General features: G+C 45.3%; 1 protein-coding gene across 1 annotated transcript; it reads right to left on the bottom strand.

The window, feature by feature from the left end:
• Positions 1 to 7,625: 7,625 nt before the first annotated feature.
• LOC134372800 (alpha-1-antitrypsin-like) lies at positions 7,626 to 17,353 on the bottom strand. The gene is made up of 4 exons (XM_063090161.1): positions 16,735 to 17,353; positions 12,935 to 13,205; positions 9,095 to 9,245; positions 7,626 to 7,820 (listed from the first exon to the last, which is right to left on the bottom strand). Exons 1-4 carry the CDS (start codon positions 17,351 to 17,353, stop codon positions 7,626 to 7,628), a joined length of 1,236 nt encoding a protein of 411 aa, XP_062946231.1.
• Positions 17,354 to 21,267: the final 3,914 nt, after the last annotated feature.

Raw genomic sequence — 21,267 nt, 5'->3', positions numbered from 1 at the left:
TTTTTTACTTTAAATTTTTAAATTTATTATTAGCATATTCATTCTTACAAATCATGATATTTCTTTACGTCCTTTGCCTGACCTGTCACTTCCCAAACCCCCTCCCTCCCCCCAATCTCTGTATCCTTAGGTTTGTCCTCTCCTTTTGAAAGTTCACCATATTGTTGTGATCTTTTCTTTCTTTCTTTCCTTCATTCTTTCCTTCTTCCCTCCTTCCCTCCCTCCTTCCCTTCCTCCCTTCCTTCCTTCTTCCCTAGCAGCCAGTTGTGAGTGAGACTATGTGGTATTTCTGTTTCTTTGTCTGGCTTATTTCACTTAACATAATTTCCTCCAGACTCATCCATGTTGCTGTAAGTGGCAGAATTTCATTCTTTTTTATGGCTGAATAGTATTCCATTGTGTATATATACCATATATTTTAAAGTTTTATTGAGATGTAATTTTCATGCCATAAAACTCACTCATTGTCAGTGTACAATTTAAGGACTTTTAGTTAATTTATAGAGTTTTGCCACATCATCACAATCCAGTCTTAGAAGATTTCTGTTACCCCCAAAATTTCCATGAAAACTTTTGTAGTCAATTGCCACTCCTAGCCGTAGGCTTAGGCCACCACTGATCAGCTTTCTAGTTGTATACATTTGCATTTTCTGGATAATTGATATAGGTGGAATCATATAACATGCATACTTTTGGGTCTAGCTTTTTTTCTCACAGCATGTTTTCAAGGTGCATCCATTTTTGTAGTATCAGATCATTCCTTTTTGTTGCTGAATGGTATTTCATTGTATGGAATTTTGTTGATCCATTCACCAGTTGATGGACATCTGGATTATCTCCACTTTGAGGCTATTATTCATATGTTGTTATATTCATGTATTTATATTATTCATATATTCACATATACATTCGTATTATTCATATAGACTTTCTTTCATGTGCAAATCTGTTTCAGTGTGGATCTGTTTTCATTTCTCTTTGGTAGATTCCTAGGAGTAGAATGGCTGGGTCAGGTGGTAAGTTTGTGTTTGATTTTTTACAGAAGTACCAAATTGTTTTATAAATTGGCAGCACCATTTTACAATCCCACCAGCAGTGCGTGACAGTTCTAAGTTTTCCATCTTTGCCAGTACCTTATATTGTCCACTTTTCCGTTATAGACATCCTAGTGGGTATGTGGTTGCATCTCACTGTGGTTTTAATTAGCATTTTCCTAATAACTAAATGAAGCACCTTTTTGTGTGCTTATTAGCCATGCATTTGTCTTTGGTGAAGATCTATTCAAGTCTTTTGTCATTTTAAAATTGGATTACCTCTTTTGTTTTATTATTGAGTTATGAGTTCTTTACATATTCCGGATACAAGTCCTTTACCAGATATTTAATTTGCAAATATTTTTTAGTATCTGTAGCTTGCCTTTGTTAAAAACTAAATTTTTTATTTTAGAAATTTTAGATTGACAGAAACTTGGCAAAGATATTACAGAGTTCCCATATACCCCATACCCAGTTTCCCATAGTAACAGCTTATATTTGTATGATACTTTTGTTACAATTAATAAACTGATATTGATGCATTATAATTAACTAAAGTTTTTACTTTAGTCATATTTCAGTATGAGTCTTTTTTTACCTAATGTCCTTTTTCTGTTCCAGGAACTTATCCAGGATACCTTATTATACTTAGTCATCATGTTTTCTTAGGCTCTTCTTGTTTGTGACGGTTTCTCAGATTTTGTTTACAGTGACCTTGCCAGCCTTGAGGTATACTGGTCAAATATTTTGTAGGATGCCCTTCTAGTGGAATTTGATTGAAAATCAATTTGTCACTTCCCAAACCCCCAAAATCAAATAATTACACTGGGCTTCTGGGGTTTTCAGAGGAAGACCCAGAGGCAAAGTGCCATTCTCATGACATCATATTGATGGTACCTGCTGTCACCATGACATCACTATTGACATTCACCTTGATCACCTGACTGAGGAATGTTTATCAGGTTTTTCTACTGTAAAGTTGCTCTTTCCCCCCCCCCCCCCCTGCTTTCCAAATTGTCTTTTTTGGAAGGAAGTCACTACGTGTAGCTCACACTTAAGGAATGGGGAATTAAACTTCACCTCCTTGAGGGCTGAGTATTTATATAAGTTATTTAGAATTCTTCTGCATAGAAGATTTGTCTCTTATTCCCTATTTCTTATTTAATAAATTTAAATCAGTATGGACTCATGGATATTTATTTTATACTTTGAGTTATAATCATATATATGTATACTATTATAATCTATAATGCTACCTTATTTGTTTTTATTTCAAATTGATCCAACTTTGGCCATTGAGAGTTCTTTCAGTTGACTCCTGTATTCTGTTGACATAACCCCAGAATTGTGGGGCTTTTAAAAGCGCATCCTTACTTTCTTGTATATTTCCTGCCCTAGTCCTAGAATCAGCCTTTTCTTCAAAGAGTCTTGGTTATTTTTATTGGAGAATGGTATTAGAAACCATGATCTTGGTGCTACATGTGCTCATTTCTGCTGAGGTATCATTGCTTCTAAACCTCTTAGCTGATGGAACAAGGGAAAATATGTATGTGTATAGATCTGTGTAAACATATATCTATAAGCGTTGACATATGCAACCATCTATATTTATATTGAGCTAAACATGAATTAATACTGACATGTCCAACTCTAAACGATAGACCATTTTAGTTTGCTCTTGCTTATCTGCAATCCTTGCTTATGTGTCACCTCCCACTGCAGCCTGGCTCCCACCATCCACCCTCCATTTACTTCCTTGGATAATTGTTTAATTCCTGCATGTATGTGTAGTGGTATCAGAATTGTTAGCTTGTACACTTGTGGGAAACACCTTTATTAACTAGAGTATGGTACTTATGTACAATTTCTTTTGCTTTTGGTCTTACATGCTCCACTCATTTCTAGAGTTACTTAAGTCAGCACTCCCCCACACCCCCACCTCCCTCTCTTCAATGAAGTTGTTTCATACATTTTTAACACGATCAGATTGTTTTGTGACATTCCGCTTTCCATTCTGAGATTCTCTAACTCCTAAATGAATTTTTAAAATTCGCATATCTTCAGGTTCATATTTTGTGGTGTAAAGTTTTATGGGTTTTGACAAATGCATGGTGTCATGTATCCACTATTACCACATCATACAAAATAGTTTCATTACCCTAGAAAATACCCTGTGTTTTGCCTATTCAACCCTCTCTCCTCCCCTTGAACTCCTGACAGCCACTGATCTTCTTACAGTTGTTATGGTTTTGCCTTTTTCAGAATGTGACATAGTTGGAGTCACATGGTATGGAGGCTTTCAGACTGGCTTCTTTCATGTAGCAATATGCCTTTAAGGTCCCTCCATGCCTCCTTGTGATTTAACAGCTCATTTCTTTTAACAGCTCATCACTTTATCTTTTTATTACTGAACAATATTTCACTGTATAAAAGAACAGTTTGTTTATCCGTTCACCTACTGAAGGACATCCTGACTACTTCTGGTTTTTAGTGATTATGAACACAACTGCTATAAACACTTGGGTACAGGGTTTTGTGTGGAGAAAGTTCTCCGATTGATTGGGTAAATATCTAAGTACAATGACTGCTGGATCGTATGATAAGACTATGTTTCGCTTTGTAGGAAACTTGTGGCTAGTCATTTCATTTTCTTAATAAGTATCTTTTAAATTATAAACATCTTATTTTAGTAAAGTCCAATTTATCAAATTTTTGTTCTTTTGTTTCTCATGCTTTTGACATATAAAAGAATGCTTTACCTAACCTGAAGTCATAAACATTTTCTCCTGTGGCTTATTCTAGAAGTTTTATAGTGTTAGCTTTTAAATTTAGGTCTATGATTCATTTTGAGTTAATTTTTGCGTATGGAATGAGGTAAGGTTTCAGTTCTTTGTGTGTGTGTGTGTGTGTTTATCCAATTGTCCAAAAAAGTACAATTTGTTGAAAAGACTATCCATTCCCCGCTGAATTTTCTTGGCGCCTTTTCTGAAAATTAATTAAGCATTAATGTATGTTTATTTCTTACAATTACAATGTTTTATGCTACATGTGATCCTCTAGTTCTTTGGATAGTATTTATTGAATTAGTACATTTTCCGTATCTTCTGTCTCTCCTTCTGTACCCCATGCTCCTACATTGAGGGAATTATTTTAGGCAACTGTTGCAGTAGGTGGAGAGAGATGTGATGGTGGCTTGGGCCAGAGGATACTAGTAGACATGGTGAGAAGTAGTTGGATGTGAGAAAAAGAGACAACTCCAAAGGTTTGAACCCAAGGAACTGAAGAGTGAAATTACTATTAACTAAAATGGAAGACTGCAGGTGGAGCCAGTTTGGGCTTTAGTGGTCAGGAGCTCAGTTGTGAATATGTTAAGTTTCAGATGACTGTCATACTTGAAACAGAGATGGCCAGTATGTAGTTGGATGTAGTCTGGAGTTCAGAGTAGACATTGGTCCCAAAATTACAAATTTAGGAGCATCAGCTTTTAGATGTCTTTAACATCCATGAAATTGGATGATATCACCTAGGGAGTGAGTGTAGATAGAAAAGAAAAAGGCTCAAGGACTGAGTCCTGGGACACTCCAATGTTAAAAAGTTAGGAAGGCGAGACAGAACTAGTACAGGAGGCTGAGGAGTTGCAGCCAGCAAGGGTACGGGACAGGTCAGGATGAGCAGGAGGGTGTGGTGTCCTGGAAGCCAAGGGAGGAAAATGTTTCTAGAGTCAGAAGTGATCAGTTCCATCAGATGATGCTAAGCAATCAGGGAAGATGCAGAATAAAAATTGATAGAGGAATTAGCAATTGATCATGGGTGACTGGCCAAGAGTACTTTGGTGTAATGGTGGTGGGATTGGTGGGGGCAAGGAGGGAGCCTAATTGGCGCATGTTCAAAAGAATGAAAAGAGAGGGTTTTGTGGGATGACCACTTGCCCTGGTTTATATGGGGTCTTCCCCAGCTTTAGCAGGTTTGCATCCTGTGGCTTTTCTTTTAAAACTGAAAATCTCAGGTCCTGAAACACTTTCATTCCCAGGCAGACTGGACTGGCTGGTCACCCTGACTTGGAGACAGAAGAACAAATAACTTTATTAAGCAATGGTGTGTTAGCTGGGGAAGGAAATTATATTCATCTATCATTTATCTTTATCTGTCTATCTACCATCATCATCTGCTGTAGACTGGATGCCCCCCAGCTTCATTGAAGCTTATCCACACTGTAATTGTTGAGGGCAGGAAATCTTATTATGGTAATTGAAAGGTGGGGCCTTGAAGAGGTGATTAGATTCTAGGACCATGCCATAGTGAATAGATTAATAATGGTGGTCAGCGGGGTGGTTCTGAGGGCTTTAAAAGGAGAGTGAATGAGGAGGTTAGTCTCTTGCTCTCTCTCTGCTTCCATCATCTTGCAATGTGAGAACCCTGGTTCACAGTTGCCACCACCAGATGTGTTCCTTGGACTCTGGACTTCCCAGCCTCAGAAACTGTAAGCAATAAATTTCACTTGCTTTGTAAAATACCCAGTTCAGTGTACTTTGTTATAAGCATCAGAAACAGACTAATACATCATCTGTCTATTTTAATATGGAAGCAATAAGGGTGTGTTTGTGTCCTGATAGAAGAAGCCCAGTAGATAGGAAAGATGTGTGATTGAGGTGTTAGAGGGGAGGGTAGCTGATGCGACGTCTTTGAGTGAATGAGATAAAATACAAGCATGGCACAGGTGCAGGGGGTGCCCACTGCAGCAGGAGGGAAGGCAGGGCGTGAGCAGAGGTGCAGGTGGGTGAGCAGGTGATTGCCTATATTTCACCAGTGAAAAAGTGAGATCATCAGCTGAGAGTGACTCGAGACTGAGGGTGGGGGAGGTGAAGGTAAGAAGGTGATAGTGCCATGTATTTGTTTAGGGCAGGGGGAACATGAAAGGATTTGGGAAGTAGAGAGTGACTGTCCTCCAGGACCCAGGGCTCTCTTGAGGTGAGTGATCATGGATTTAAAATGAGACCAGTCGTTGTCGTGTGTTTTTCTCTGGCTACCTCTGGCAGCTTGAGTGCAGGCACAGAAGAGGGAAAGAGTTGGGTGGTTTTGCCAAGGAACTCAGGAAGTGAGAGAGGAGCAAAGGAGCAGAGGGTGTGATGGATAGTGGGATTTAAGCTGGCCGAGGAGGAAGGAGTACCCGAGGGAAGAAAGGCAAGTGAAACCCGGGAGGATCAGTGGATTGTCCACCCAGTGGGGTTGCAGGATTGCTGGCCTTGGGTACCCAAAGGAAAAGTGAGCTGGAAAGAAAGGAGGCGCTGGTCGGAGAGTGGAATAGTTGGGATTATGGGGGTAGCTGTTGTAACGACAGTGTCTATGCAATGACTGTTAGGTGGTCAGAGTTTCCACGGGTTCCTGTCAACTTGCAGCTGTTCTTTGGCGGCAGCTTGATGAGAGACTCCACCCTTGTCCCTCCCTCACAGCAAACCAGACTCTGTCAGTCCTGGGCTGCTCACCCATTCAGCTTAAAACCCCAACTGACACACCTCCTGGGAACAACATGGATCCTATTTGTAGAACAAGAGAATGTATCACACCGATGAACATTTGCCCATGCCCCCAGGAGTGGAAGTGTATCACGCACGCCTGCATGATGAGTTCTTTGAAGATGGGATGGTCTACTCCATCCCTGTGTCCTTTCAGCCTTAGGACTGTGCCTTGCCCAGAGCTGGCACTCAACAGATGCTTACTCAAATGATTTATGTAGGGTTGAACGTCATATGGAGACTCCTGTGGAGATCTCAGTCCTTGCTCTGCAGTCACCTCTCATAGAGGAGGGATTTGTCATGGAGAGAATTTTATGAACAGGGTTTAGGGAGTGTTTGTGCTGGGCCTTCCTTTGCAGAAACACAGCTGAGGCATGCAAATGGCCTTCCAAGACAATATAATAAGTAGCCTCTCTTGTCCAAGGCACCCAGAGAAGTTTCCTGCATACCTTCCTTCTCGGCCACTTGAGGATACCCGAGACCTGATTGGCACCTTGTAAACATCCTGAGCTGTCGCGTGCTAGCAGGCAGCAGTGATAAGATGGTTCTGTCCTGCTCTGTATCATACAAACATGCCCCCAGGCCACTCTCAGCAGATACCCCAAGTCCTGCCAGGGGGACAGTCAACCTAGGAGCACCAGAATACCCCTCACAAGATTGTCACTTGCTGCTTTATTGAGACATCCTCCAAAGGAACATAGCTCTGATGCAACCCAGGTGGCAAGGCTCAGAGGGAATCAGATGCAGGGAAAAGTCCAGAAACCAGCAGAGGATAGGAATCCAGTGGAAGATCATGAGAGTGATTTAGGTCTAAGATCCTTACGAAAGGTTGGCCTTGGGGCAGTGAGCTCAGTTGTGATTGGGCAACTGTTCTGAATGTTGGTTTGCTAATCTATAAAGTGAGGATAATCACTCTGGGGGGCTTTAGGCAAAGACTAGAAAGTGGACCCAGAAGCTGTGCGCTTGTGCCCATGAGCTCCAGGCATTGTGTTCCTTTTTCTTCAGGAGCCCCAAGCATTGCACAGCACCAGGAGGATTAGGAGCAGGGGCCAAGGAGGCATGCCCTTTTGTCATCAGACTATGATTTCGCATTGGGATTCATCACTTTCCCCATGAAGAGAAGGTTGTGGCTGCTTTCCTCAAAAACTAATAGTAGGAAGGGCCTGTTGAAATGGATGGCGGGGATGAGGGACATGGGAAAGGACCAGAGGTTGGTGATGTCTTCCTCTTCTGCTCCTTCCTCATCCACGGTCAGCTCCACCCCTTGCTCCACCTTGAGGGACAAAGGCTCACAGTGTGGGTCTGAACAGCAGCTACCCCTTTCCTCTGGGAGGCACCACATGGACCCTTAGACTGAGCTAGCCCAGGAGAGCTGGAATTGAGTCCCGGTCTGTTCCAACTAGAAGCATGACCTGGTGTGCCCTGTCCCCTGGTGGAGACTCAGTCTCTTCATCTCCAGGGCTCACAGAGGCTGACTGTCTCCATTGGGCTCCACGCCAACGGCTGGTCTCCTTTCCTCACATTGTACCCAGCCCCAGAAGCAGCCTGGGCTTCCAGGGAAGGGCCTGCTGTCCTGCTCTGCGATGGGCCCCTCTGCTCCCCAAACCCCACCATAGCCTTCCGTTTGTGCCCCTGTGAACCCCAGGGCTTGCACCACATCCTCTCCCTCCCAGCAGGGCAGTTTCCTTTGTATTCACTTCCCACCCCCAGAGCCATTGAGTGCTGGAGTTTCCACCTCCAAAGGCACCTCCTTTCCAACCCTCTTTCCATCCCTGTTGCTTCTTTCTTGGAAGCTACTTGCTAGTATGCTCCTCTGCCGCCCTCAGGCTCTGCAGAAATCCCATTCCACAGGTTGTAGCTCTCTAAAGCTCAGCTCCCATCCCACCATTTCCTGCTCAAAGCCCACTGATGTCCTTCTGCCCCTGGCTCACTGAATGACCAACCCTCAGCACCCCTTAGCCTGGCAGTCAGGCCCTTCTGCCACTGGCTTCAGCTGACAGGCAGAGCCAGGCCCACTGCCCACCCCATTCCCCATCCGCCCATCCCCCTCCTCTCCAGCTTGGCTTTCCCCAAAGCTAGACAATGCTTCTGGGCACTTCCTCTTTCTACTCCCTGGAGAGTCCCACGGTGGTGTTAAAACTTCAGGACTCCATCTAGGAGGTCTTACTCCACACCTTCCTTGTGTAACTTACCCGCCCCCCATCCTTATGTAACCTCCTTCTGCAACTAGACCTGTCCTGTGTAACTCCCCCATGCCATTCTTATGTAACCATGAGATTCCTCTGCCCACAACCCCAGGAGGGATTGCAGAATGCATCCGGCCTCAAGGCCCCTCACAGCTCCTCCCTCTGCCCCCACAGGTCCAAGCTTCTCCTAGGAGCAGCCATCCTCAGGACACCACTGGATGTTGTAATTTGCCATTTCCACCCTTGACTTCCCCAAGCACCCAAACAGCATCGACCCCACTGGTGCATGCTGAAAGAATAAGAAAGTGAGAAAATGCATGCATCATTATTAGTGACTGGACACCGGTGCATTTTAACTCACCTGGGAGACCTTCATGGGCATGATTTGTAGAGAAATTCCCGAGATGCCTGCGTGGCAACTGAATAGATCTGAGATGCCTGTTTCGGTCACAGGATGGTCCAATTGAAAATTCCCAGGTAGGGAGAATTTTGGAAAATACAGCCTCCTCCTGCTGCTCAAGGAAATGGGAGGAGAGAACAGGGCTGAAATAATGTCATCTGATAAACTGTGCTGGCAGCACTCTCACTGCAGAATAATGGCATAAAATTGATGCCAGCTGTGTTTACCGAGTGCCTTCAATAAATGTGTCTGTGCCAGGTGCTTTACAAGGTAATTTTGTTTCATCCTCATGGTCATCCTGGGGGATGGGAGCTAAAAATATCTTCTTTAAAAATGAGAAAATGGAGGATCGAAGAGGTTAAGAGATTTGTCCGAAGTCACACAGTTCCTAAAAAGCTAGAACTGAGCCCAAAGTCGAAGCTCTTTCTCAAGCTGTGCTGCCAATTCTCAGACTGGCTGTGGCCTGCCCCTGGGTCCAGTGAAACAAGAGTCTCTCTGTCTGTCTATCTTTGGCCCAACATGTAGCCTTACCATGTTTCCTTTCCTCTGTAGCCCACCCATGAGGGCCTCAAAGGTCCTGGGACAGGACAGAGCACCACTCTCTCCGAACTTTATCTGTCCATGTCTGTACATCAAAAGCACTGAGGGGACATGAGCTCACATGTACATGGAATCTAAAAAGCCAAACTCATAGAAGCAGAGAGTAGCACAGTGGTTTTCAGGGGCTGGGGGAAGGGAAAGGGAGATGGTGGTCAAAGGGTCCCAAGTTCAGTTATGCAGGATGAATACATTCTGATTTCTATTGCACAGCATGGTGATGAGCTATGAATACTGTATTGTGTACTTGAAATTTGCTAAGAGAACGGATCTTAAGTGTTTTCACCATACACACAAAAATGCTACCTATGGGAGGTGATGGATATGTTCATTCCCTTGCTTGTGGTAATCATTTTACAATGTATACGTTCACCGAAACACCACAAATAGATACAATTTTTCTTTGTAATTATGCCTCAGTAAAGCTGAAAGAAAATAAAAAGCAAAAATTAAAAACCAGAAATGTAAGAAAATAATCTAAGTGATTCATTTTCAGAAATGACTTATCTGAGGGTGTTTTAACTGATTCAGGCCCAGCCCAAAAGTCATCTGACTGGTCTAGCCCATTCCCAGAGGGTCTCTGAACACATAGAGCTCTCCTTGAGATGGTAATTAGTTACTAGCCCTTATAGTTTTCTTCATTCCCTGGTGTTTCTCCTTTCACAGGGCTCAAGCAGGCCTTTTTTGCAGGCTTATCCTGAGCCCCAGACAAAGGAAGTCCTTGCAAGGGGATAATAAATTTTAGACATCCTTTGGGAATATCATGCACCCCATAGTACTCAGCCAATGAGGAAGTGGGAGGACGGACTTGTGTACTAGGGAATAAATTGTTTGCTACAGCCCTTTTCCATGTGCCTGTCCCGTTCACAGACACCTGGACTTGCAAGGCCATTATTAAAGTCTCACTTCACTGTACCTCGTGTATCTGTGTCGATCCTTTGGCATTGGGTAGGTGAGGGCATTTCTCATAAGAAACACAGAAGAGCACATGCGGGATTCTCCTTACTTGGCAGCCAGATCAGGACTCACTGTGTCCACAGCCTCAGGGACGCCTGAGCATCGAGAACGTGTCTTCCCAGCTTTAGTTTCCAACTGCTTTAGCCACAGGAAGGGTGTTTTCTTCTCTCCTCCACCATCGCTCCTGCTGGCAGCTCCTTGGCCAAGGCTGGGGCCTCCTAGCTGCTCTGGGTGCCTTCTTAGGTGAACCAAGCACTGAGCAGGAGAGTTGGAGCCTCTCAGCCCTCTCTAGGTGAGTGTGAGAAAGTTCTGTTGGGATGGAAACCTCCACCCTCAGCTCAACAAAGCTAATTCCATGTTCAGTCAGACAGGCCTTTGCCAGGCAATGAAAACTCAGGGCTGAGCAAGGTACACAGTCCCCAACTTTCAGAAGCCCACTGACCACATGTGGATTCATGGTCTAGTGGTCTAGAGCAGGAATGAATATCTGGGGACATTTTTGGTTGTCACAGCTGGGGGGCAATGCTACTGGCATCCAGGAGGTACAGCATCAGGGATAGTACTAAACATCCTGTAATACACATGGCATCCCTCCACACAACAGATTTCTCTGGCCCATAACGTGCTGAGGTTGAGAAACCCTGGTCTAGTAGACAGGGCCAGGCCAGAGGACACATGGTGATGTAGAGAAGGAACGTGGGAGACAGCACATAGGTCACCACGGGATGATTTGTAATGCCTGGGTGTACAGAGCAAGACAACTTAACGTAAGTAAATCCATTTTGTTGTTCACAAGTTTACAACTCCACTTTGAGTTTAAGTTTAAAAAGTTGAAAAGTTGAAACCGCAAGTGGGAAGTCACAAAACATACCCTCTTGCCTGCGCAAATCCATGAAACAAACAACTTCTGGCAAGAAAGATAAGCTAAAACCTGTGTGTATAAAGAGAAACTGTTTCTGCCTTAACACAAGGTCAACTCTTGCTTGGACTCCAGACCATCGCTCCACTGCACTGGTTCACCAGATCTACCTTCAAGCAGCCTTGAACATCAAAAGGACTCCTCTGCAGACAAGACTTAGACTGTCCGGACCTCCAACCAAGCAACACCAAGGACAGGAACTGGTCTGTTAACCCCTTACCTTTGACTGCTGTCTATACTTTAATGACTGAGTTTGCTCCTTGATTTTCCCTTGATTGAAGTGTTAATTTTGTCGATTCCTGTTTGTTGAGATCTCTGTGTGCCATGCCACTAAGTGAAACGGATAGTACTCGGGAAACAGTGTAGCTTACAGCTGAATTGAATTCACGTGATTCAGTAAAGCTTGACATAATGGAAAGACACAATTGTGGTCACATTGAGTTAATCCTAACCTTGGTTCCATGCTCACAACACCAGGGATCTAGAAGAGCTATCTGGAAATGACAGGATTTATCTGGAGTTTAGGTCAGGGCTTCCCAGTCTTTAATGTGCACAGGAATCACTTGAGATCTTGTGAAAATGAAGATTCTGATTCAGACAGTGTGGGGTGGGTTCTGACATCCCATATTTCTGAAAAACTCCCAGAAGAAGCCCATGATGCTGAACATAGACCACACTTTGAGTAGCAAAGACCTCAGACACTTGAGAAAAGCAAGCGAGTTGATCACAGGGCATGGCAGAGAGAGAACGGCAGGTGATTGGAAAGTCATGGACTTTCATGTAAGGCCCCTCAAGAAAGTGACCAGTGAAGAGGCCTGGTCTTGCTTCCCTCTGAATTGCTTCCTGGTCACAATGAATACATCAGTTTATGAACTGGGGGGACAGATCCTTGGTAACTATCCAACTGTGGGTTTTGTGGAGCTTTAGTTTGTAGTATTATGTTAAAATTTGCGCCATGTCTAAATCCTTTTTGGGAAATGCTGGATAAAAAGCTAAGTTAAATATTGTTCAATACTTTACAACTTCTGAGTGCTTTGAAATGCTAAGGTGAAAGGTAAATCTCTCAGAGGAAGATGCAATGTGACAATACGGTGATGGTGATGATGGTGATGACGATGATGGTGATTTTGTTGTGCTGGCACACCTGTTCCCATCTCGTGGAGGAGTGGATGGCTGAATCTTGTCTGATAGTGTGTGATCTAGTCCCACCCCCTCATATCATGGGCCCAAAGACCAAAAGGGTCTCAGCTTTCCAGTGGCAGAGGCTGACAGGGTGGCTGTGGAGAGGGTCTCCTTGCATGCAGGGGCAGAGATAACTGGAGTTTTACCTTAGCGGGAAGGGCTGAGTCCATGTGTCAAAATTCTCATTCACGAGTCCCTCTTCTGTCTCCCTGACCTTCCCCATGTCAGGAAGAATGAAGACTGCGGTGCTGTTGCAGATGAGGGGCAGCTGGAGGGCATAGCTGTGCAGGTGGTACAAACGCTGGAGCTGGAACCAGCCCAGCCGCAGCATCGTGGGCACCAGGATCGTGAGCTCCTGGCTCAATGAGAAAGGTCTGAGCTCAGTGAGCTTTGGGTCAAAGCGATATTTCCATTTCCCTGACAAGAGAGAGGGCGAGCATCAGGGGAGACCACCAGCATTCAGGGCATAGAGTGCTGGATGTCAGGTATTTCATTCACTTGGGGGATATTTAGGGAGGGGCTGCTGTGTTCCAGGCACCGTTCTTGCAGCGGTCAATACAAGTATGCATGAGAGACCCCTGCCCATGTGGAGCTTACATAAAGGAGAAAACAAGAAAAAAGATAAACAAGAAAAATATATGTGAGATGGTGATACATGCCAAGGAGAGAAATAAAGCAAGAGGAGATAAGAAATGTCTGGGAAGGAGAGTTATAACTTCACATAAAGCCCCCCGAGAAGGTGATATGGAGTGAAGACTTATCAGGGCAAGGGAATGAGTCATAGCGTACCTGGGGAAAGAACATTTCAGAGAGTGGAGATGGTATGTGCAAAGGCCCAATGGCAGGAATGGGTCTGGCATGTTTAAGGGACATTAGGAAGCCTGTGTGATTGAAGCAGAAAGAGCAAGGGGAAGCGTAGCGGGAGGTGAGACCAGAGAGAGTATGGGACCATCAATTTCCTCGTGTGTAAACTGGGGTGACAATATCTACCTTACTGGATATATGTGAGCATTCAATGAGATGCTAGAAGTAAAGTCCTGAGCACAATATCTGGTACATAGTAGTTGCTCAGTGATTGTCAGCTACTAATTTTATTATTAAAATGCTCACTGCAACTCTGCAAAATCTAAGATACTATACTCTTCCCTGGTATCAGTTGCAGAAGCTTGACTGGGGTCTGCAAGTTAACCATGGGGTTGGAGCCTGGGGAACTTTGGCCGGGGTGAGTGAGCCCACTCCTTCTCCTATGGGGCTGGCTTCCTGCCTTCTCTTCCTGGCAGCTGAGGCTTCTGGCCAGGAGTTGAAGGGTCCAGCTCTGAGGGGCCACTTGGTGAGCCTTGCATTGCTGCAGGGACTGGGCTTTGAGAGACTAGGGCAGGAGGTGCCAAGGAGAACCAGAAAGCTGAACTCTGAGCCCTGCAGTCTTGATAATGTCTGGATTCCAGTTAAGGCAGGTATTACACAAACCAATAAACTCTCCTGTATGAAGGGGCCTGTAGCTTCCTCAGCAGCAGTTTACGGCAGCAGAGACAAGTAATCAGAAAATGACAATACAGTGTTCCAGATTAAAGAAAGGATGTAGTAATACCAGAACACAGGGGAGGGTCAGGACTGTTCCCTCCAGTAGCTTTAAACTCTTCTGTGCACTGAAGACTCCCAACTCTCTGCTCAGCCTGTACGTCTCATGAGCTCCAGACCCAGGTCTCTACCATCTCTCTGGCCGCCTCCATCCAGATTTCCAGGAAGCACCTCAACACGGTCAAAACAAAAAGCATTTCTCAACCACCACCTACTTGGGTGGTGATGGGTAGGGTTGCCAGATAAAATATAGGATGCCCAGTTAAATTTGAATTTCAGAAAAACAATCATTTTTTAATAGAAGCATGTCTCATTTTTTTTTTTGTTTTGTTTGCTTGCTAAATCTGGCAACACTGGCGGTGGAGATTGTCAAGGAAGTCTTCCTGAAGGCAGTGACTTCCGAGCTGATCTCTGGAGGATGAGTACCTAGCATCTGGGGACGTGGAGGGGAGGCATGGAACAAAGGGCAGAACAAGCAAAGGGGTGGCCTGGGTAAAAACCCACCAGCAGGAGCGATCGTGCAGCTCAGGGGAACTGTCTTCTCGCATGTGGCTAGCCTGTGGCACTTTCCAGTAGAGGAAGAATAGGGAGGGTGACAAGAGATGTGGTTGAAGAGGCCAGCCGAGCACAGGTCACTTGCGGTCCCTCCTGAAGATGTGGGGCATTATCCTAAGAGCTACAGTTGGGTGGGGGCCTCTGAAAGTTTAAGCAGTGGAGTTTCAAGGTCAAATTTGGCTTATAGAACGATCTCCCTGGCTGCACTGCGAAAACTGGATTAGGGGTGTGGGTGGGAGGCAAACTGTAGACAGGAAGGCCAGTTAAGAAGTAATCACAATAAGTTTGGCAAGAGATGATGTAACTTGAACAAGAATAGTGGCAGTGGAGAGGGACAACGGTGGACAGAGTAAAGAGATCAGGGAGGTCAATCCACCTGTTTAGGTGTTAGTTTGGGAGAGAGAGATGCTGACGATCTGCCCTGCTGGTGGTGGCTGGCAACCTCAACACTCTGCTTTGGGCAGGAGTTGGGGCCATTTACTGAGACTTAGAGGAGAGGAGCAGGAAGTGGGGATTTGGGGGGAGTAGGAAGAAATGGTTTTGTTTTGAATGTGCTGAGTGTGAGGTGCCTCATTCGGAAGGAGGTGACCAGATGGCAGTGGGGATAGGGGTCTGGAGCTCACAAGAAGTATGGGCTGGGCATGGACAGTTGGGAGTCTTCAGCGTGCAGGAGGGTTGGAGGCTGCTGGAGTGGTGAAGCTCACCTGTATTGCTAGGACTGTTGTCGGAATCCTGCTGATGAAGCCAATTGTAGGCCTATGGGTAGGGCCCACAGACCCTTCAAACCCATTGTACAGACTGGGTTGCAGACCTCTCATGTGCCGTCTACAAGCCAGGCTGGGTCACCAGATCCCTCACATACAGGTCCATGAGCTAGGTAATCGGGAAAGATCCCTAGAGCCTGTTGGCAGATGACATGAGCTCAGTCCTCAGCAGCAGCAGCAGCAGCAGCAGCAGCAGCAGCAGCAGCAGCAGCAGCAGCAGCAGCAGCAGCAGCAGCAGCAGCAGCAGCAGCAGCAGCAGCAGCAGCAGCAGCAGCAGCAGCAGCAGCGGCAGTGATGGGAAAATGTAGGAAAATGATCAGGGTCCCTCAGATGTTCAGAATCTTGCCAAGCATTTGATGTAAATATGCACGTGCACCCACGTGTTCCTTGGTTATTGTCTAATGTAATTGCGCATGTGTGCCCAGGTGTCCTGGGTTATGGACTTAAGTATAAAGGGTGAGTGGCTCTGATTCACAGGGACCCCTGCCCCCAGGATACTCCCGGGCGGGCTACGGGGAGGCCACTACAGCCGCTGGAGGCTGTTGCTGTCAGTGCGCCCGGGACCCTCCGAGAGGCCACCGCCACCACTGGACCTGTAAGCTGCTGCTGCAATTGCTGAGGTCTGAGCTTGTGTCATCTGCCAACGGTTCCCAGGATCTTTCCCAATTACCTAGCATGGACCTGCATGTGAGGGGTCTGGTGACCCAGTCTGTACAATGGGTTTGAAGGGTCTGAGCCTTAGCCCTGACAATACAAAGGGAAAACTAAAATAATGTAACATTATAAATTATAAAGTATAACTAAAATAATGAAACATTTTGGCTTTAGCTATGAATTGCTTTAATAATACAAGTGGCATAGTCATGTAGCTTTATAGGCGGCCTCCCAGAGAGTCCCCAGGGCCGTAGCAGCAACAGCCTCCAGCAGCAGTAGCAGCCTCCCTGTGCTCCCAGAGTACGGGGAGAGGAGATGTTTATGTTGGACAAAAGATGGATTAACTTTGCAATAAACTTGGAAGAGGTCTAACTCATCATTAGAGGATTACTTACCTTTAAAGAACATATAATTGGCTAGAATTAAGACAGTGTCTGCTTTCAGATCCTGGACAAGTGTCCCAATTTTGCCGTGGGTTTTCTTCCTCGTGAAGTGGTCCATCTGATCTCTGGCCGTCTGGAAGTTCTTGAAGCAGGTGAAGGAGACCTCTGTGAGGTACAGATTCTGGGCGAGATCAGTGAACTTCGGTAGCACTATTTGCTTCTGGCCCACAAACAGTATGCTGCCCGTGTCTGTGCGGCACTCCCCAGCGGGTGGCAGGAGGCCACGGAGAAGCTGACTGTAGTGCACGTGGGCCTGGTTGTCTGGGACCCTGGTGGGGCTAAACCCCAGACCCTGCAGAACCTGGGTGCGCACGTCTGCATTGGCCTTGAGGGCCAGCAGAGTGAGGGGGATGGTGAAGCTCAGTGGGGAGAAGAGAATGTTCCTGCTTGGATTTGGGGCTACCATATGTCGGTACAGGCTGAAGGCAAAGTGGGAATTGTTCAGGAACGTCGAGGAGGCTGGCGGGGTCACTGCAGTTGGAAGATTTTCCTGGTCAGGAGCCCCTTGGCCACAGGCATGAGGACCCAGCCTGGACACCAGCAGCCAGAGGGACAGAATGGGGTGCGCCATCCTAGACAAAGGGACACAGTGCATCAGCCAGCTGGGCCATGCAGCCCCGCAAGGTGCATTGCCCTAGGGGGCTTCCTGCTGCTGTTGTCCTCTAGCGAGCACCCATGGGCTCAGCTTTAGTGGGGAGTGCAAAGGGAGCAGGCAGTCCTCGAGTAAAGCATGGGCTTTGGAGTCAGACAGACCTGGATTCGAATCCTGACTCTTGCTTGCTCAGCTGTGTGATCTGACAGCTTCCTTCTCTGCCCCAACAGTAATCCCAGGTGTAAATGGAGCTAAAAACACCTCTGAGGACTGTTTGAGGCTTGATGTGAGAACAGGGTGGGCAAAATACCACAGGTGTTCAATGAAACTGCTCGAGTGTAGATGTTAGGGAAAAAAGCCAACTCTACCCTGCAGGCTTCTTTTGATTTTAGTTATAATACTGTCTTCTATTTATAACACGTTCTAAATATAATATTTACAATATAAAGTAAAAATTCAGCTCCCCACCTGCTCACCCCTACCTTACTCCTCAGAGGTAATTGGTGTTCAGAATTTGTTATATGTTGGGCAAGAATTCTCTGAATCTGTATATGAATTGGATGTATGATATCTATACAAAGAACACACCTACCTGTATGGATAATTACACATGCATAATTCAAAACGAAATGGAATTACGGTTTACATATTGTTTACCATTAGCTTTTCTATCTAACACTGTATAGAAGATACATTTCACTAATCTGTCAATAAGTACAAATCAGTTCGTGATTTTAATGATCACATATACATATACGTATATTGAATAGTAAGAATTTACCTCCTATAAATTATTGAATCATCCTTTATTGATGGCTGTTGATTTTTTCCTGCTCTCTCAATAATGCTGCTATGAATATTTTTCTACATATATCAAAATATAAATGATTCTATAGGGTTCATTTATAAAATTATCATGCAATTTTAGATTTTTCTAAATATTGCCTATTTGTCGTCCAAAAAGTCTGTATCTATTATGCTCCTATAAAAAAGTCTATTCCATCACTCCCTTTCTGATGGTGAATATATCAACATGGTTTTATTTCTGTCTGTAAATGGAAATAGCCTTTCACTGTCCTTTTTTGGTGTTGCTCAGTTGTCTCCCCCCCGCCCCCAGCTTGATTGATTTGTAGGGAATTTTTATGTAGAAAATGCATATTAAACCTTTGTTCATCATAGTGTTGTAAATATTTTCTGTTTGTCATTTTTCTTTTAACTTTTGTCATCTTGTCTTTCACCATAAAGAAGTTTTGACATCGTACGTACTCTGATCTACCAAGACCATCATGCTGATGAAAACCTTCTGCTGCTACCACCCCTAGCTTATAAAAAACAAACAAACTGCAAGCACCCTTTCTTCTAGTGTTTTAGTATTTTATCATTTATGTTTAGCTCTTTAATGTATTTGGAACTTAAATAGAAATTAGAATCTGGAAATAGAAATTTGGAATTTGTAGCTTTAAAAATACATTTTGACATTTTGCAAGGCAATCACTTTTCTTTTCCTTTTAAAAAATCATCAGCTATTTCTGTGGATTTATTCCCCCAGATGAACTTTAAAATCAATCTGCCAGATTGAAAAAACCCTGATGGGATTTTGATTAGAATTATGAATTTGAGGGCAAATGTCTCTCTTGCTAAAAGTGAATCTTTTTACCCAGGGATACTGTATAGCTCGCTCTCTAGTAATTCAGACCTTTTAAAAGTAGCTTTTTTACATACAGGTCTTGCCCTTTTCCTGTCACACTTATATTTCACAATGTATAGTGTATTTGTACATGTTTTTGTTGTCATTGTTAAAGTAGATTTTTTTTCTCATTCTATTTTTGATTGGTAGGAACTAATTTTGGCAAGTTATCTGGTGATTGATTGGTTGTCCCAGTAGACTCTTATTAGTTCTTCCCAGGAGACTCTCAGAGTTTTTGCGTGAATAGTAACACGGCCTTCCTCCAGGCAGTACACACTTTGAGCTGTGTTCCCATCTCTCCCACTCCCCTGGCCTCTGCCTTCCCAGGCACTGGGCCTGCCCCTGGCACGGCACATGGCGGTACAGGCTCCTACAGCATGAGCTCCTTCTCAGCCACGGTAACTGGTCTAGACCCCTTAACTGAACCCAGGTAGCCAGGCTCTTCCTTCAGAATTTGTCCTTGGGAGTGAGTGAGCCTGCCCCTGGCCGTGGCTGACTTCCCTGTCCTGAGCAGGGCAGTGGTGGTGTTTGCCATCATCTGTATGGGTGAAGATGGTCTAGCAAGAGGGCTGGGGATGGGTTAGGCAAGTGCTCCGTGAGAGACGGAGAAAGGGGATTCCTGGGTTTCCTATGGCATTCCAGGTCCTTGCCTGGGCCTCAGGTTGCTCTGCCATCTGCCACTCCTGGCACAGAAGGACACCAGGCCACCCTCCACTGTCCTCTGCTGCAGTCATCAATCTCTCCATCTCTGGAGCCCTTGTGCACAATGCTTCATGATTTGGTAAAATACACACCTTCATTCAAAGCACGTCATTAAGGAAATCCTATGGTGGGGGTGGGGGTTAGGTCACTGATACCTCATTTCTTAAAAATGCTCCAAATCTGAATCCACCTTCTGGAGCAGTGGGAAACTCCATTAAGCCAATAAGGCAAGTGATGTTATAGTGAATGCCTATCCAGTCAGGGCTTAACTCTTTTTTTTTTTTTTTGGTGGCTGGCTGGTACAGGGATCTGAACATGTGACCTTGGTGTTACCAGCACTACGATTTCCCAAGCGAGCTAACTGGCCAATACCTAAATTTGATTATGATATTTTCATCTATTTCTCTGCACGTTAGTAAGTTTTTTGGGGGGGTGGGGTGGGGGTGGGAAAGCTGTCTGGTACGGGGATCTGAACCCAAGACCTTGGTGTTATAAGGCTGCACTCTAACCAGCTGAGCTAACCAGCCAGCCCTGGGTTAAACTCTTTGTAAGTCAGAATTAAATGAAATAATGTATGTGCTCATGGCCCATAGTAAGTGCTCAGCAAAAGCTGGCTATTCCTGTTACTATCAGGGATGCCTTTTCTGCAGGCTCGTCTCTATTAGCCGGTGTCTTGCCTGGATCCTTTCTCTGCCCTTCTCTGCTCTGTTTTGTGCCCTGAGAGGCAACCTCTTCCACCTGTCCTGTGGGGCTCACCTGCCTGCTGGCTTCCTCTTGGGTTTGGTAGTGGAAGTTCTGGGCAGGGGGGACAGAAAGGTTGGGGTGTTTCTTCCCCCCACCCCCACCTCAGCTCCACACCTCTGGCTGCAGCTGCATCCCCCACCACCTCAGATCCCCCAGGTAGCCCCTGCCCCATGGCTCCTGCTCTTACTGTTTCCTCCCTTTGCTCCTTGGCTTGGGCCAGGCAGCACCTCCTTGCTTTTGCTAACCTCTGGGTGCCTCACCCTTGTACTTTTTTCTTAACCCTTTCCACCCCTCTCCACGTGGTGTTGTCATTCAAATCTTGTCCTTTGAACCACTGAGGGGACTCTGAGCAATACTCCATTTAATCCTCACAACCAACCCCTGCAAAAAGTTGAGTCCCAAGGAGGTAAAGTGGCTTACTGAGGGTCAACAGCTAGCCAGTGTAAGCCCAGGTCTGCAGCCTCCAAAAATGGGCAATGTATTTTATCCCTCACTGGCTCCCTATTTCAGAAGACAATGTCCCTTTGCAATGAGATCCACCTGCATGTGAGCCCTGCAAGCCCTGTGGAGCTGCTCTGCAAGGCAGATGGGGCCCTGGGCTCTACTCTGCTTACTGCCCACAGCCCTGCAGAGAGCTGGGAGCTGTGGAAACCAGACGGGAAGCTAGGGGAAAGCAATTTTTACTTACAGACCATGCACTAGGAGCCTGCCGCATCTACAGCACACTCAAGTCTGCCCCCGTGGGAAGCTGTCCTGGGCT

Source organism: Cynocephalus volans, chromosome 3 (genome assembly GCF_027409185.1).
Source record: "Cynocephalus volans isolate mCynVol1 chromosome 3, mCynVol1.pri, whole genome shotgun sequence".
Classification (NCBI taxonomy): domain Eukaryota; kingdom Metazoa; phylum Chordata; class Mammalia; order Dermoptera; family Cynocephalidae; genus Cynocephalus; species Cynocephalus volans.
The sequence above is the reverse complement of the archived record's forward strand: the minus strand, read 5'-3'. Positions and strand labels throughout refer to the sequence as shown.

What these genes read in the sequence shown, in the direction of transcription:
- LOC134372800 (XM_063090161.1), bottom strand. Translation starts at nt 17,353, where the DNA reads ATGGCGCACCCCATTCTGTCCCTCTGGCTGCTGGTGTCCAGGCTGGGT. An exon ending in ACTCAGCCCTTCCCGCTAAG is followed by an intron (nt 9,246 to 12,934) that starts GTAAAACTCCAG and finishes TTCCTTGAGCAG; the next exon opens with CAGGAGGAGGCTGTATTTTC. An exon ending in TGCCCATGAAGGTCTCCCAG is followed by an intron (nt 7,821 to 9,094) that starts GTGAGTTAAAAT and finishes TTGTCCCTCAAG; the next exon opens with GTGGAGCAAGGGGTGGAGCT.